General features: G+C 41.1%; 1 protein-coding gene across 2 annotated transcripts in view; it reads left to right on the top strand.

Moving 5' to 3' along the window:
* Nucleotides 1–16,354, top strand: part of GLS2 (glutaminase 2) — a 172,021-nt gene extending 155,667 nt beyond the window's left edge. For both annotated transcript variants that reach the window (XM_069758450.1, XM_069758449.1), the window contains exons 15-18: nt 903–964; nt 5,509–5,585; nt 5,671–5,734; nt 10,476–16,354. In XM_069758450.1, coding sequence (XP_069614551.1) covers nt 903–964; nt 5,509–5,585; nt 5,671–5,734; nt 10,476–10,632 — 360 coding nt within the window. In that variant the 3' untranslated portion in view covers nt 10,633–16,354. The remainder of the gene's footprint in view (nt 1–902; nt 965–5,508; nt 5,586–5,670; nt 5,735–10,475) is intronic.
* Nucleotides 16,355–16,634: the final 280 nt, after the last annotated feature.

Raw genomic sequence — 16,634 nt, 5'->3', positions numbered from 1 at the left:
TCTGTTAATATGATCAGGATACATATTTCAGTCATATACAGTAAGTGCGAGGGCAGACATACCATTGGTGAAACCTATGCCCTGCATCATTCTACATTATGCTTCTAATTTTTTATGTTACTTTATAGTGGCTGCCAAAACAAATTTAGTGCTCGTGACCACCAAAATGATATCCCCAGAATGTGCAAATTGCCTCTTCTGAGAAAAAGAGGACTTAAACTCTATAGCGCCACCTGTTGGAAGTAGCGATCCTACAAGTCACAATCAACCCTTTAACGAGTCGTGCAATATGACTTAGGATAAAAGCCAAATCAATATCTCAATTCGCAGACACGGTGTTTCCTTACCTTGACAAGCCAGAGATGGTATGTCACTCTCCATAAGGAGAAACGATATCCCCAGAATGAGTGGTTGGTGAAACGTGCATTGGGTTTGGTTTGGTGGGTAAACTTGGGATTTTACCTAGCTCGCTTCCTCTATGTTATATGATCTTTCCTGTTTCCTATTTCTTTTGTATGAGCTTTTAACTTTTTATTTACCATGCTATCCTATATACTATGTGTGTATCTAGGGGTTAAATGCTTCATATTTAGGGACCATTAGTGGTGTTGCACTGTATATCAAACTATCTTTAGCTATTGTTCTTTTTTTTATTATTTCTATATATTCTATGAATCAACAAAGATAAGTTCATTATATATTTTTGTGTGTGTGTCTTCTAACACAAAGTATTTTTTTTATAAGCACTGTGTGTGGAGAGTGCTTTTATGACCTTTTACCATGTCTGAAGGAATAAACATTATTCTTGTACCTTGCATTATAATTGCATTATATTGTGCTATAAACCCATTTGCTGCCTGTCTGATGCGCTGATGCTGCTCTTCATGTTCTGTTTTCTGCAGCAAAAGACAGTGGTGAACCTTCTATTTGCGGCTTATAGCGGCGATGTCTCTGCACTGAGAAGGTAAGGTGTACTTCTTCTACAGTAATAATATAACATTTGAAAGTGCCAAACAAAAAAACATTGCCACCAAGTACAGTATATCCAATCCACATAGTACCCAAAAATAAGGAAAAAATCAAAGCATTAAAAGGACTTAAAAACTTACTCTCGGCACTTTCCTGCACGCAACCTCCGATCCTCACAAGACCTCCTTCTCTACTCCCCTCTTATCTCCTCTTCCCACAATCGCATACAAGATTTCTCTTGCGTATCACCCCTACTCTGGAACTCTCTACCACAACATATCAGACTCTTACCTACCATAGAAATCTTCAAAAAGAACCTGAAGACCCACATCTTCCGACAATCCTACAACCTGCAGTAACCACCGATCGACCAAACCACTGCACGACCAGCTCTATCCTCGCCGACTGTATCCTCACCCATCCCTTGTAGACTGTGAGCCCTCGCAGGCAGGGTCCTCTCTCCTACTGTACCAGTCGTGACTTGTATTAACATAGTAACATAGTAACATAGTTAGTAAGGCCGAAAAAAGACATTTGTCCATCCAGTTCAGCCTATATTCCATCATAATAAATACCCAGATCTACGTCCTTCTACAGAACCTAATAATTGTATGATACAATATTGTTCTGCTCCAGGAAGACATCCAGGCCTCTCTTGAACCCCTCGACTGAGTTCGCCATCACCACCTCCTCAGGCAAGCAATTCCAGATTCTCACTGCCCTAACAGTAAAGAATCCTCTTCTATGTTGGTGGAAAAACCTTCTCTCCTCCAGACGCAAAGAATGCCCCCTTGTGCCCGTCACCTTCCTTGGTATAAACAGATCCTCAGCGAGATATTCAAGATTATTGTACTTATTGTTATGTATACCCCTCCTCACATGTAAAGCGCCATGGAATAAATGGCGCTATAATAATAAATAATAATAATACTTACACACGTGGTCAAAATTGTTGGTACCCCTCGTTTAATGACATGAAAACTCACAATGGTCACAGAAATAACTTGAATCTAACAAACGTAATAATAAATAAAAGATCTATGAAAATGAACAAATGAAAGTCAGACATTGTTTTTCAACCCTGCTTCCACAGAATTTAAAAAAAAAATAAAACTCATGAAATAGGCCTGGACAGAAATGATGGTGCCCTTAACTTAATATTTTGTTGCACAACCTTTTGATGCAATCAAACGATTCCTGTAACTGTCAATGAGACTTCTGCACCTCTCTACAGGTATTTTAGCCCACTCCTCAAAAGCAAACTGCTCCAGTTGTCTCGTGTTTGAAGGTTGCCTTTACCAGATGGCATGTTTAAGCTCTTTCCAAAGATGCTCAATAAGATTTAGGTCAGGGCTCATAGAAGGCCACTTCAGAATAGTCCAATGTTTTCCTCTTAGCCATTCTTGGGTGTTTTTAGCTGTGTGTTTTGGGTCATTATCCTGTTGCAAGACCCATGTCCTGCAACTGAGACCAAGCTTTCTGACTCTGGGCAGCACATTTCTCTCTAGAATCCCTTGATAGTCTTGAGATTTCATTGTACCCTGCACAGATTCTAGACACCCTGCGCCAGATGCAGCAAAGCAGCCCCAGAACATAACAGAGCCTCCTCCATGTTTCACCGTAGGGACAGTGTTATCTTCTTGATATGCTTCATTTTTCAGTCTGTGAACATAGAGCTGATGTGCCTTGCCAAAAAGTTCCATTTTTGTCTCATCTATCCATAGGACATTCTCCCAGAATCTTTGTGGCTTGTCAGCATGTAGTTTGGCAAATTCCAGTCTGGATTTTTTTTATGATTTTTTTTCAACAATGGGTCGTCCCCCATGAAGTCCACCTTGGCTCATACAACGACGGATGGTGCGATCTGACACTGATGTTCCTTGAGCTTGAAGTTCACCTTTAATCTATTTAGAAGTTTTTCTGGGCTATTTTGTTATTTATTTTCAGGGGTAGCATCATTTCTGTCCAGGCCTATTTCATGAGTGTTTTTTTTTTTAATTCTGTGGAAGCATGGTTGAGAAGCAATGTCTGATTTTCATTTGTTCATTTTCATAGATCTTTCATTTATTATTACTTTTGCCAGATTCAAGCTATTTCTGTGACCATTGTGGGTTTTTCTGTCATTAAACGTTGAGTACCAACAATTTTGACCACGTGTGTATATAGAAGAATGCAGTGACCTGGAGTAAGTGGGGGCGCCATTTCTCATTTTTCTTTTGTGTTTAGGGTGCCAACCTCCGCTGGTAGGTAGACATTGGTAACAGGATTTGCTGTGCAGGATGCAAGCAGCCAGCACAGTTGGCTGTATGGTGACTGTTTTATATGATGTTTGTTTTCAGAAACATAAATTAAAAGCTAATTTTTATCTGACTTATCAGGTTTGGTATAGGGTTACTTTTTTGTTGAGTGGCCTGGAGAAAGGCAAGTATTACACCCCCTAATCCAGTAATAATGCCTCCTGAGAGCCACCTATATAAATATTATTGCCCACTTAAAAAGTAATTATGTCCCCTTAGTGTCCCCCTTACAAACTCCAAAAGCAATAATGCCACCTTTGCGCCCCAACAGAATTCTGGTGTAATACGCCTCAATTTGAAACGTTGTGCAAAAATATATTGACTTTTGGCATTTCCACGCCAGTCTCGGGCCAGCTATGTCAATATGGGTGTAGCATAGCTATGCCAGTCCTAATTCATGAAAAGTTACATTACTTTAATTTTGTAACTTACTCCAGTCCCTGACTGGAACAGATTTCTGGCGGCAGCACACACCGATTACCAGATGCACCTAATTCATCAAGTGGCATGCGCTTATATGACTATAATAGGGTCCTGTTATGATCTGGTGATTTAGAACCACAATGGACCTGGTGGTTAAGAGCACTGAAAATGACCTGATAGTTACTAATAACATAGGACGAGCTCTGAGACGTGGGAACTCTGCTGACCGCAATCCCTAATCCTATCACACCACACTAGAGGTAGCCGTGGAGCGCTCCTGACCAGACCTAGGCGCCTCGGGCACAGCCTGAGAAACTAGCTACCCCTGAAGATAGAAAAATAAGCCTACCTTGCCTCAGAGAAATTCCCCAAAGGAAAAGGCAGCCCCCCACATATAATGACTGTGAGTAAAGATGAAAATACAAACACAGAGATGAAATAGATTTTAGCAAAGTGAGGCCCGACTTACTGAATAGACCGAGGATAGTAAAGATAGCTTTGCGGTCAGCACAAAAACCTACAAACAACCACGCAGAGGGTGCAAAAAGACCCTCCGCACCGACTAACGGTACGGAGGTGCTCCCTCTGCGTCCCAGAGCTTCCAGCAAGCAAGACAAACCAATATAGCAAGCTGGACAGAAAAAATAGCAAACAAAAGTAACACAAGCAGAACTTAGCTTATGCAGGGCAGACAGGCCACAAGAACGATCCAGGAGAGAGCAAGACCAATACTGGAACATTGACTGGAGGCCAGGAACAAAGAACTAGGTGGAGTTAAATAGAGCAGCACCTAACGACTTAACCTCGTCACCTGAGGAGGGAAACTCAGAAGCCGCAGCCCCACTCACATCCACCAAAGGAAGCTCATGGACAGAACCAGCCGAAGTACCACTCATGACCACAGGAGGGAGCCTGACCACAGAATTCACAACAGGGTCCATCAGGTGTCTGTCATTTTATATTCACCATTTTTCAAGACAATTTTTCCAGCTTTTTTTTCACATTATTTGTGATGGATGTGAGCCTTTTACTGAATGTTATCTGCAGAATATTTACAGCCGCTAAAATCAGCCCAGATAAAATTTTGCCTCCCTACAGACTGATTAAAGTGGACCGGACATCTGATACATGCTGCCCAGTCCGAGGGAACATGTATCAGGCACTGGCTGTATTATCTCAGCCAGGTATGCTTGACTCTGAAACGCTGGAGAAAGAAAAACATACTTTAATAGTCAACAAGGAATGAGATTGCTCTATAGACTAGTCAGATAGGCGAGTCCCCAGCAGCTTCTCCCGCCCGCTGCCCTGGACTGACAGGTCCTTACCTACGTGCACATATCCAAAGCAATCCAAAGCCGAGGGCAGAAAAAGACCACAGAGGACCTGCCCATCCAACTACTCTATATCGCGGTCTCGGACCCCAACAGCTATTAAAGCATGTTTTTTTCTGAAACGCCACAGCATTTTGGAGTCAAACATACCTTCCTGAGATAATATAGCCAGTGCCTGATACATGTTGACCACGGTTTGGGCAGCATGTATCACGAGTCAGGTTCTCTTTAAACATCAACTTTTGTGCATTACAGTATGTATTAGACCATGTTCACACGTTGAGTATTTGGTCAGTTTTTACATCGGTATCTGTAATCCAAAACCAGGAGTACAACAATTCAAGAAAAAGTATAATAGAAACATGTCACCACTTCTGGTTTTGGCTTTCAAATACTGATGTAAAAAACTGACCAAATACTGAATGAGTGAACATGGCCTTAGTACGAGTTTGTCTCAAAACAGGCAATAAGGTTTCACTGTTTTCCAGATTTGCACTTTCTGCCATGGACATGGAGCAAAAGGATTATGACTCCAGGACAGCTTTGCATGTTGCCGCAGCAGAAGGTTTGTAATCAGAATATTATAACTTAAACTCAGATTACAAAAGCTAATTTTCTTCATTTTTAATACTTTATTTCGACTCTGGCAGGACATGTGGATGTGGTCAAATTCCTCATAGAAGGTTGTAAAGTTAATCCATTTGCAGAAGACAGGTACGGTGTATGTAGAGCTCAGTAAATGTAATATATAGAGATATGTCTAAAATATTTATAAAGAATTATTGGAGTGACGTATAAAAAATAAACATGCATAGAACCTTAATTGTATGGTCAAAGCCTACATCATACAGCTATGCTCTGATAAAAAAAAGTTAAAAAATAATTACAAAAAAAATAAAAAATAAAATCGGATGTAAAAGAATACAAGAATGCAAAGATTTGGAAATCTCATACTCATATTTTATTCACAACAGAACATATTACACGGATCAGATTTTGAAAGTTAGAGATTTTCCATTTTATTTGAAAAAAATAACTCATTTAGAAATTGATGACATGATGATTGACATCACCAAAAACTTGGGACAGGGTTAACAAAAGGCTGTAAGTAATGCTTATAAAAGTAATCTGAAGGGTCAATTTTCAACTAAGTCACATGATTGTGTATAAAAAAAAGCATGCTAGAGAGGCAGAATCTCTCAGAAGTAAAGATAGTCAGAGTTCTCTAATCTCTTAACAACTGCATCTAAAATAATTTAGAACAATTTCAGGCAAATGTTCCTCAATTTAAAATCTCAAATACATCGAATATCCCACCATATACAGTACATAATAGTATCAAAAGATACAGAGATTAAAAATTGAAAATTGCATTAAAACCAGAAACGATTTTGTCATGCAAATCACAGCATGGGCTCAGGGGATACTTTCAGAAATCATTATCTATGGACACAGTTCGCTGTGCAATCCACAAATGCAAGTTAAAGCTTTATTATGCAATCCAGAAAAACCATGGACTGAGGCAAATTGAAAAACGGTTCTGTGGTCAGTTAGATCAAAATTTCTAGTTCTTTATGGAAAGCACAGGCACTGTGACCTGCAGACTCAAAAGGAGAGGGACCATCCAGCTTGTTATCAGCACATGGTTCCTGCATCTCAGATGGTATGAGGTTGTATTAATGCCTATGGTATGGCGAGCTTACACATTTTGGAAGGCACTATCAGTACTGCGTATTATGTAGAGGTTTTAGAACAACATATGCACCCATTCAGTGTTAGAAAGACAAATACTAAACCAATTACTGCATCCACCATAACTGCATGGCTTTACGGAAGAAGAGTTCGTGTGATGACCTGGCCACTTGCAGTCCAGACCTTTCACAGAGAACATTTAGTGCTTAATGAAATGAATACTCCATCAAAGAAGAGCCAGGACTACAGAGTAGCTACAAATTTCACAAACTCCCCTCTCCCGCTCTCTGACCACAACCTTCTTTCATTCTCTATCAAGAACTGCCATACCGCTCAGGTCACCCCCACTTTCCACACTTATAGAAACATACAGGCCATTAACACCCAGAAACTTATGAAGAACTTGCAGTCCTCATTGGCCCCAATCTTCTCCATCTCATGTCCTGATTCTGCTCTGAAGCATTACAATGAAACCCTGCGAAGAGCTCTGGATGAAGCTGCTCCTCCTATACATAAAACAACTCGGCACAGACGGCAACAACCGTGGCACACGCTGCAAACACGTTTCCTGCAGCGGTGCTCCAGGTGCGCAGAACGTCTGTGGAGAAAATCTAATCAACCCGAAGATTTCATCCATTATAAGTTCATGCTAAAGACATACAATTCTGCCCTTTACCTCTTCAAACAAACCTACTTCAACACCCTCATCACCTCCCTGTCCAATAACCCTAAACATCTCTTTGACACGTTCCAGTCCCTACTCAACCCAAGAGAGCAGGCCCCAACCACGGATCTCCGTGCTGACGATCTGGCCAATTACTTCAAAGAAAAAATTGACCACATTCGACAGGAAATCGTCTCCCAATCTCTTCATACCATGCACTGTTCTCCCTCCCCCACTGCATCTAGTTCACTCTCTGACTTTGAAGCAGTTACAGAAGAAGAAGTAAGCAGGCTCCTTGCATCTTCTTGCCCGACCACTTGCACCAGTGACCCCATTCCGTCACATCTCCTCCAGTCCCTTTCCCCGGCTGTCACCTCTCACCTAACAAAAATATTCAACCTTTCCCTCATTTCCGGTATTTTTCCCTCCTCATTTAAGCATGCCATCATACATCCATTACTTAAAAAACCATCCCTCGATCAAAACTGTGCCGCTAATTATAGACCTGTCTCTAATCTTCCCTTCATCTCTAAACTCCTCGAATGCCTGGTCCACTCCCGTCTTACCCGCTATCTCTCAGATAACTCTCTTCTCGACCCTCTTCAATCTGGCTTCCGCTCTTTACACTCTACTGAAACTGCCCTCACTAAAGTCTCTAATGACCTACTAACAGCTAAATCTAATGGTCACTACTCCATGCTAATTCTCTTGGATCTCTCCGCAGCATTCGATACTGTGGATCATCAGCTCCTCCTCACTATGCTCTGCTCCATCGGCCTCAAGGACACCGTTCTCCCCTGCTTCTCCTCCTATCTCTCTGACCGATCCTTCACTGTATGTTTTGCTGGTTCCTCCTCCTCTCACCTTCCCCTTACTGTTGGGGTTCCTCAAGGATCAGTCCTAGGCCCCCTCCTCTTCTCGTTGTATACTGCCCCTATAGGACAAACAATCAGTAGATTTGGTTTCCAGTACCATCTCTATGCTGACGACACCCAATTATACACTTCTTCTCCTGATATCACACCGACCTTTTTAGAAAACACCAGTGATTGTCTTACCGCTGTCTCTAACATCATGTCCTCCCTCTATCTGAAACTTAACCTGTCAAAAACTGAACTCCTCGTGTTCTCTCCCTCTACTAACCTACCTTTGCCTGACATTGCCATCTCCGTGTGCAGTTCCACCATTACTCCAAAGCAACATGCCCGCTGCCTTGGGGTCATCCTTGATTCTGACCTTTCATTCACCCCCCACATCCGATCACTGGCTCGCTCTTCTTACCTGCATCTCAAAAACATTTCTAGAATTCGCCCTTTTCTTACTTTCGACTCTGCAAAAACTCTTACTGTTTCACTTATTCATTCTCGTCTGGATTATTGTAACTCTCTACTAATCGGCCTCCCTCTTACCAAACTTTCCCCGCTCCAATCTGTCCTGAATGCTGCTGCCAGGATCATATTCCTCACCAACCGTTACACCGATGCCTCTACCTTGTGCCAGTCATTACACTGGCTACCCATCCACTCCAGAATCCAGTACAAAACTATTACCCTCATCCACAAAGCACTCCATGGCTCAGCACCACCCTACATCTCCTCCCTGGTATCAGTCTACCAACCTACCCGTGCCCTCCGCTCCGCTAATGACCTCAGGTTAGCATCCTCAATAATCAGAACCTCCCACTCCCGTCTCCAAGACTTTACACGTGCTGCGCCGATTCTTTGGAATGCACTACCTAGGTTAATACGATTAATCCCCAATCCCCACAGTTTTAAGCGTACCCTAAAAACTCATTTGTTCAGACTGGCCTACCGCCTCAATGCATTAACCTAACGATCCCTGTGTGGCCTATTTATAAAAAAAAAAAAAAAAACCAATCAGGTTCCTCGCATCATGTTCTCATACACTTTATGCAGTTAATAGCCCTCTGTGTCTGTACTGTTACATTCTTAGGCAGTTAACTGGTTCATGCAGCTTTACATGAACACCCGAGCCTTACACTATGGCCGGTCCGAATAACTAAAGCAATTGTTACTATCCACCTCTCGTGTCTCCCCTTTTCCTCACAGTTTGTAAGCTTGCGAGCAGGACACTCACTCCTCTTGGTATCTATTTTGAACTGTATTTCTGTTATGCTGTAATGTCTATTGTCTGTACAAGTCCCCTCTATAATTTGTAAAGCGCTGCGGAATATGTTGGCGCTATATAAATAAAAATTATTATTATTATTATTATTATTATTATTATTATTATTATTATTATTATTATTATTATTAATCCTACATCAGACCAGCATAAAACAACATTCCTCTCCCAAAACTCCAGCAATCACTTTCCTCACTTCCCCGACATCGGGATGCTACACAATGGGAGACATGACTCTGTCCCAACTTTATTGAGATGTGTGGCTGCCATCAATTTCTAAATGAGCGATGTTTTCAAATGAAAATGAAAAGTGTGTAACATTCACCTTCCGAGCTGTGTTCTATGTTCTCTTGTGAATAAAATATATGGTTATAAGAGATTTCCAAATCTTGTTTTTTTTACATTTTATACATTGCCATTACATGCTTAGAATTGGAGTTGTAGAAAAAAAACTACTTACAGCTGACGATCCTCAAATTACCGCAAGTGTGGTCTCTATGTAAAGCTGCTACAACCCTAAATCTATAATTCTCCCACACAGAGGCATATATACAGAGATGCAGCAGTTGCAGCGATGCCCAGGTCATGGAGCCTAAACAAAAGCCTTCTGATCCTTAAAAGTGCAGCAGTTCAAACATAGGATGCGTGATAGGGGTCGCTTTTAGTTTTTGCATTGGTACCCCACACCTTTAGAGAGATCCCTAACTCCTGAGTGGTAAATCAGCATACGGTACTTATCATGTATCGTTATGGCTGGATAACTTTGTAGATCTATGACAACCCTATGTGAGGCGTGACATAACATCTATGGAGGTTATAAACGGTCTATTCCAGAAAGAAATATAAGAAAAGGAATGTGGAGAATATTAATCTCACAATTACCACTTAGGGTACAATTCTCTTGAATGATACATAATTAATAGGTGGCATCTAATGATTCACTTTTCTCTTTAGGTGGGGAAATATCCCTCTGCAAGATGCCATAAGGTTTGAGAGACATGACGTGGTAAAATTACTGACCGAATATCAAGAAACCTATGTGAAGAGACAGATGGGGGCAGACAGCTCCAAGGAACATATTTCTCTGGAGAATTTGGAGAGTATGGTATAGCGGATCCTCATTACAAACCTTGAGGACTTCACATTTCGCTACACAACCCAGTGAATGAAATCGTTCCTACAGGGATCAGCCAAGTCCAATAGCACAATGTCCGAATCCATCATCAAGCAAACTCTGTGGTCCATACGACAGGCCCCTATGATGGGTAAAAAAAAGGGCCTACCTCCACCAATACATTGCAGCACAAACTCAGGACGTTCTAGAAGAGAGGTGTTTGTTTGTGAAATGTTGAGCTCAAAGTGCAAGAAATGATCATGACTATATAATCACATTCATTATTAGTATATACTGATCAGGGAAAATCCATTATGGTGGCAGGCCACTTTATCATAGGGAAACTATGCAGACAAGTAGGATAGGGTAGTAGAATGGGCTCCACATGCATAAGTCAAGGCCCTTTTGGTTAATAGGCCTGGAGGGACCAGGACTTCCATATCCCCGTTCACACTAAAGGCCCCCATACACGTCAAGTTAACTGAACCTGTTGATTTTAGCGTGATTGGGCAAACATCTAAGGTGTATAGGGGCCTCCTGACAACCTCCACTATATCCCCCCAAAAACAAATTATGTCTGGGGACATAAGGATCGATGGTCAGCGTTCAGTTGTCTGATACTTTTGTTTGGTGGGGAGATATGCAGCTGCCAGATGATTTTGGCAGTGGCTTTGTCATAGGAAACACAGGAACACTAAGACGAGCCGAGTAGTCTAGTGTATGGGGGATTTGGACGAGACAGTGGTCAGATGGACAATAGTTCAGCAGACAGCTATCTAATATATATGGTCAGATTGATTTTTGTGTTATTATGTCATTGGTTCAAATGAAAAGTAAGAACCATTTACATATAGTTGTTTTTGGCCCCCCGTGTGTTTGGACAACGCTCTGTAGATAGTAGCATTGGCTAGCTTGTTTCTATGAAGGTATCCAGTTCTAAATTAATTGAGTCTGTTATTATGACAGATTCCCTTAAAATTGTTATTAGTTTATTCAAAAATAAAACAATTACCCCATTTTGGATATTTATGGCATATCAGCAGGATATGTAACAAATGTCTAATAGGTGCAAGTCACACAGCAGCAAAATCGTGTCCTAGATACAATGGCGGTTACACAACAGTATAACCAGAAAGGACAGGACACTCTGGGCTAAATTGAAAAGTCTGCAGTCACTCTATGTGACCGTGTCCGATGTGCGCAAGATCACGATTCCCTTGTACTCTTTGTGCAAGTAGACACTCACATGATGACATGATTGCCATTTGCATAGTTATGGTCACATGCCAAGTAGTCTTATCCAGCTTTTCTCAATAGAACCAGTCACTCGATTCCTGTTTCACTATTGCAGTCATTTATGTTTTTTTCTGAAACGCTTTCAGAGAAAACATAGTGTGAAGAGCCGGCCAGGGACTCTGGTGATTGACGGTTCTCTCTCATTTGTGTATGTAGCAAAACACCTGCCAATCACAATGGCTGGGAAGACGTCGGCTGGGGTTGGCACTTGACAAGTCTTGTCTCTTCCTATGGTTCCCGGAAGGCTTTTCAAGCTACGTCTTATCTAAAAGGCAGCAACATTTCAGAGAAAAACAGACCTGGCTACAATTGTGCAGCCGAGCTCCAATTCATGCGGTCTGCGATTTGGGCAGCATAAATTTTAAGCCATTTCATACTACTGCTGCGGCTTAGAAGACCTCATGTTCCATCTAATAAAACATATTCCACTGCATCTACTTAGAGGGGTTTTATAACTATTACATTTTTAATTTCCTTATCTTTGTGTGATTTAACAAACATTTGTCATTTGGAATCTGTCAGTAAAATCAACTCGCCCCAAACCACACTGTGGGCATGCAGATCTTTGAAAGCTAAATCCATCCCCACCTTTACATCTCTTAGCTGTGCCTGCATTCCCGAGAAATCAGCATTTCAATTAACATGCAAATAAGAAGTTAGTGGTCTGGGCTTGGCAGAGCCTCTGCGCTCCTCAAGTTGTTTCTCAACCTAGCTCCAAACTCTGTAGCTTGGTTGATATCTAAATGCCGTGTCACATCAGGCACTAGGCAAGGAAAGACAGGAATCTATCAAAGAAGCCGGTGCTGGGGGAAAAACAACCCCTGAGGTAGAGGCTTTGGAAGTGCTCTGTAATACCTAGTGCTCTTAACACCTAATTTGCATATGAATTAAAACATTGATTTCTCAGGAATGCAGCAACAGATAGAAGATATAAAAGTGTCATGGAATGCAGCAACAGATATAAAAGTGTCATGGATTTACATTTCAAAGCCCTACATGCAGCTTGGGGGAATTGATCTTACGGAGACAGTTCCTTTAAAATGTTTCTGTCTAGAATATATATTACTTTCATGGTGTCCTTTGACACTAGATAGATTCCCTCTCCACCTAATGTGTCCAATGCCTGTAGATATGAATCCAGCAGCTTAGACTTACCCCCCCGGTCGAGTGATTCTTGCTGTTGTCCGGACCAGTCATTAAGAATTTCTGTTTTTTTTACGTGGGTTGAATTCAGTAGGTAAATGGGGAGAAAACACCACGACGGGGCACCGCAACAAGTACATAACAGCAATATCTACACACAGGGGCCGAGAATAGAGAAATGTAATATGTTACTGTGGAGCAAACCCCTTAATTGTATATAAAGTTTTATTTGAACTAGAGGTAAAAATCAGGTATATAGTTTCTGAGCAATAGAAATGATTGCATATGCAAATTGTACATTATAATGTTTGAGTAGGGATTCCCAAGCACACTGAGATTAAAGATATATTACTTTCATATACCATGGGCTTGTATAAATTCATTATTTTTAATGTGTTCTAAAAGGGAATCTGTCAGCAAGATTTCACACACTAAACTTTTTATACGTGCAAGTAGCTATTTAACAAGTACGTCCAGCAACAGGTTTAGATGGCTTGTTCATTTCTTGGTTACTGAGAAATCAGTGTTTGAATTTGGTATGCAAATGAGGCTGAAGATCTATTTGTAGATCTGAAGCTTCTGTCACTCCAGCTCTATTCTCTGCCCAGTGCAGCTTCCTCCTGTTTGACTGATGACTCCTTTTCCTGAAGTCACACAGCATAGAGCTGACAGTCAAGCAGGGGCACTGGGCAGGGAATAGAGCTGGAGTGACAGAGACTTCAGTCTTATTTGCATATCAAGTCAAATCCAGATTTCTGAGTAATGGACAAATGGACTGATCAGGTAAAGATATTGCTGGACTTTTCTTTAAAATAACTACATGCGCAAATAAATAGTTTGGGAGGTGAAATCCGGCTGACAAATTCCCTTTTAAAGGGGTTGTCCACTACTAAGGAAACCCCTTTTTAATCTAAATGTTTGGGGCTGATAAAATTAAAAAGCCAATATTCACCTTTCGTGCTGGCGCCATTCTCGCGGTGTCAGCACTTGCGGTCCCGGGGCTCTCGTGTGGTGTTGTGAGACGAGACTCCTGCGCCCCTTCAGCGCTGGCGTCACTGTCCCCAACTTCTGATGTTTTGAACATGAGGAGGAAGTAAGAGATCAGTTGCAGCCCGAAATCCTCTTCATGTTCAAAATGTCGGAAGGCGGGGACAGTGACGCCAGCACTGATGGGGAGCTGGGCTCACGTGTCACAACACGAGAGCCCCAGGACTGTGAGTGGCAGAAACGGTGGAATGGCGCCGGCGCAGGAGGTGGGTATAGGCTTTTTAATTTCATCGGCCCCAAACATTTACATCAAGAAGGGGTTGTCTTAGTAGTGGACAAGCCAGGTAAGCTAAAATTAAGAGTGGATTAAAAACAGTGTACATCTTTCTGTTACATACCGTACTTTCTGTGTTCAAGCTCCACTTCTGTTTTTGGCCTTAAAAAAACCACCTTTCCTATTCTGGGATGTAAATGAGGCCTTAATATTTGTTGACATCACTTTGATAGTTTCTGCTTAGCTCCCAATGTACACATTAAGGTAACCAATCATCAAGCAGTTTTTTTTAACTTTTTTTGCATAAAGCAGCTTGAAACACAACCTGGGTTGAAATTGTTGTGCATCTCTTAGCTACATATAAACTGTAATATTTCTGGGGGGGTTTATGCAAGTCCTGGCCAACAAATTCATCTAAAAAATTTGCGTAAATGGTGACAGAAATGTACTTTAGCCCCAGACTTAAGCACATTCTTAGTTGTGATAGGCAGCAGCTGAAAGATGCATCCGATTCATTAAGACCTTTTACGCCTCTTTGGCCCAGTATTGCAAGCCAGTCTTGGTGCATTGGGGCCTAAGTGTGTCTATAGGGTTTCTATTGACCTGATGGGGGAGAAGGTCATCTTTTCGATCTCTATTAGAACATAAAATGCATTTAATAGCACTGTAAGCCGCACTGTTCTATACATCGGTATAAAGTAAAGAAAACAACAATAGTGAATGTTGGTTTACAATGGGATCCTGTGGGCGGTGGGATAGGTATACCTGGGACAGGTCAGGGCAGGGGTGGACACAGACAGGTGAGGTCCCCTGTGCAAGCACTGAATTGGGGTCCCCTCTTATGCCATAGCTCATCATAAAGCACCTAACCATTTCTCTCCATCAATTCTCCAGTAGTTGTGAGCTATGACATGTATTAGTTCTTGCATGCAAACAAATTGATAACAGGAAACTGCTTCTGAAATGACAATGGGCCCCATGACCTATTTGGCCCCTGTATATCTGCACAGGATGCACTATTAGCATGTCTGCCCTATCAACAGTGGGCTTGGTTAGGATTTTACCCAACGTATACAGTCATGGCCAAAAGTTTTGAGACTGACACAAATTTTTTTTTTCGTAAAGTTTGCTGCTTCTGTGTTTTTAGATCTTTTAGTCGTATGTTTCTGTGGTTATTGACGTAAAATTATAAGCATTTCCTCTAAACATCGTCTAAGATCATCTTCTCCCAACGACCCAGGAGCAATTTGATGATGAGCAATTGTATTCCCAGCATGATGGAACAACATGTCACAAGGCAAAAGTGAAGAATACATTGAAATTTCGGGTCAATGGACAAGAAACTCCCCAGTTCTCTATCCAATTAAGAACCTGTCACTCCTAAAGAATCAGATGAACAAACAAAAATACACAGAAATTGTGATAAACGCCAAGTACTGATAGGTCAGAATATATTGTCATCAGCCAGGATTTGGCTCAGAAGCTGATAGTCCTGAAAAATAAGGGTCAACATGATAAATATTGAGACTTTACATAAAATTGATGTTTTTGTCAGTATAAGTGTAAAAACTTATAATCGTGCGTCAGTAATCATAGAAACATCTGATTAAAGATCTACAAAAACTGAAGCAGTAAACTGTGTGATATCTAAAATTTGTTCCAGTCTCAAAACTTTTGGCCACTACATCAGACAGAAGCAATGAATGTGATGTGAGCAGGTCCTACAAGCAGAGAGCGCATTTTACGTGAAATCTTCTTCTGAGATGAGACAGATAGGTCATGTTCTCTTTTTTTTATCGTGTTGTTTTCTGCTTTACTTCCAATGCTTCACCAGCAGAGTGACCATTGGAGACAGAATGAATGTACTTGATAATCGACATGTGCATCTTCTCTGCATTGCTGCTATGTAATATTGGCCAAAAATGTCTAAATAATTTGCGCTGTGTGGTTTTATAAGACGTTGTATCAGATATAGCTGTGCTTATTTTTTATGCTTATTAAACTGTTCATTTCTGAACACATTTCTATAGTTTCTAATTTATTCACATTTTTATCAGTATTGAAGTGGTAGAACATTCATCTTCGTTAATGGTAATTATCATAAAAAACTGAAGCTAAAAATCAAATTAATGTATACATTAAAAATTCATTTTTATGGTATAAAATATGAAAATGTACTTAAAATTTTGATAGTTTCAGCTTTTAAACACCAGAGGGAGCAGCTGCTCACATTTGAAATAAACTATGTGTTCTACTACGTCGCTTTATGACTGCAGTAAATGTGGGCAGGATCTTCTCG

The sequence above is a fragment of the Ranitomeya imitator genome, chromosome 3, assembly GCF_032444005.1.
Source record: "Ranitomeya imitator isolate aRanImi1 chromosome 3, aRanImi1.pri, whole genome shotgun sequence".
Lineage (NCBI taxonomy): Eukaryota > Metazoa > Chordata > Amphibia > Anura > Dendrobatidae > Ranitomeya > Ranitomeya imitator.
This window is presented reverse-complemented; position numbering and strand designations above follow the sequence as displayed.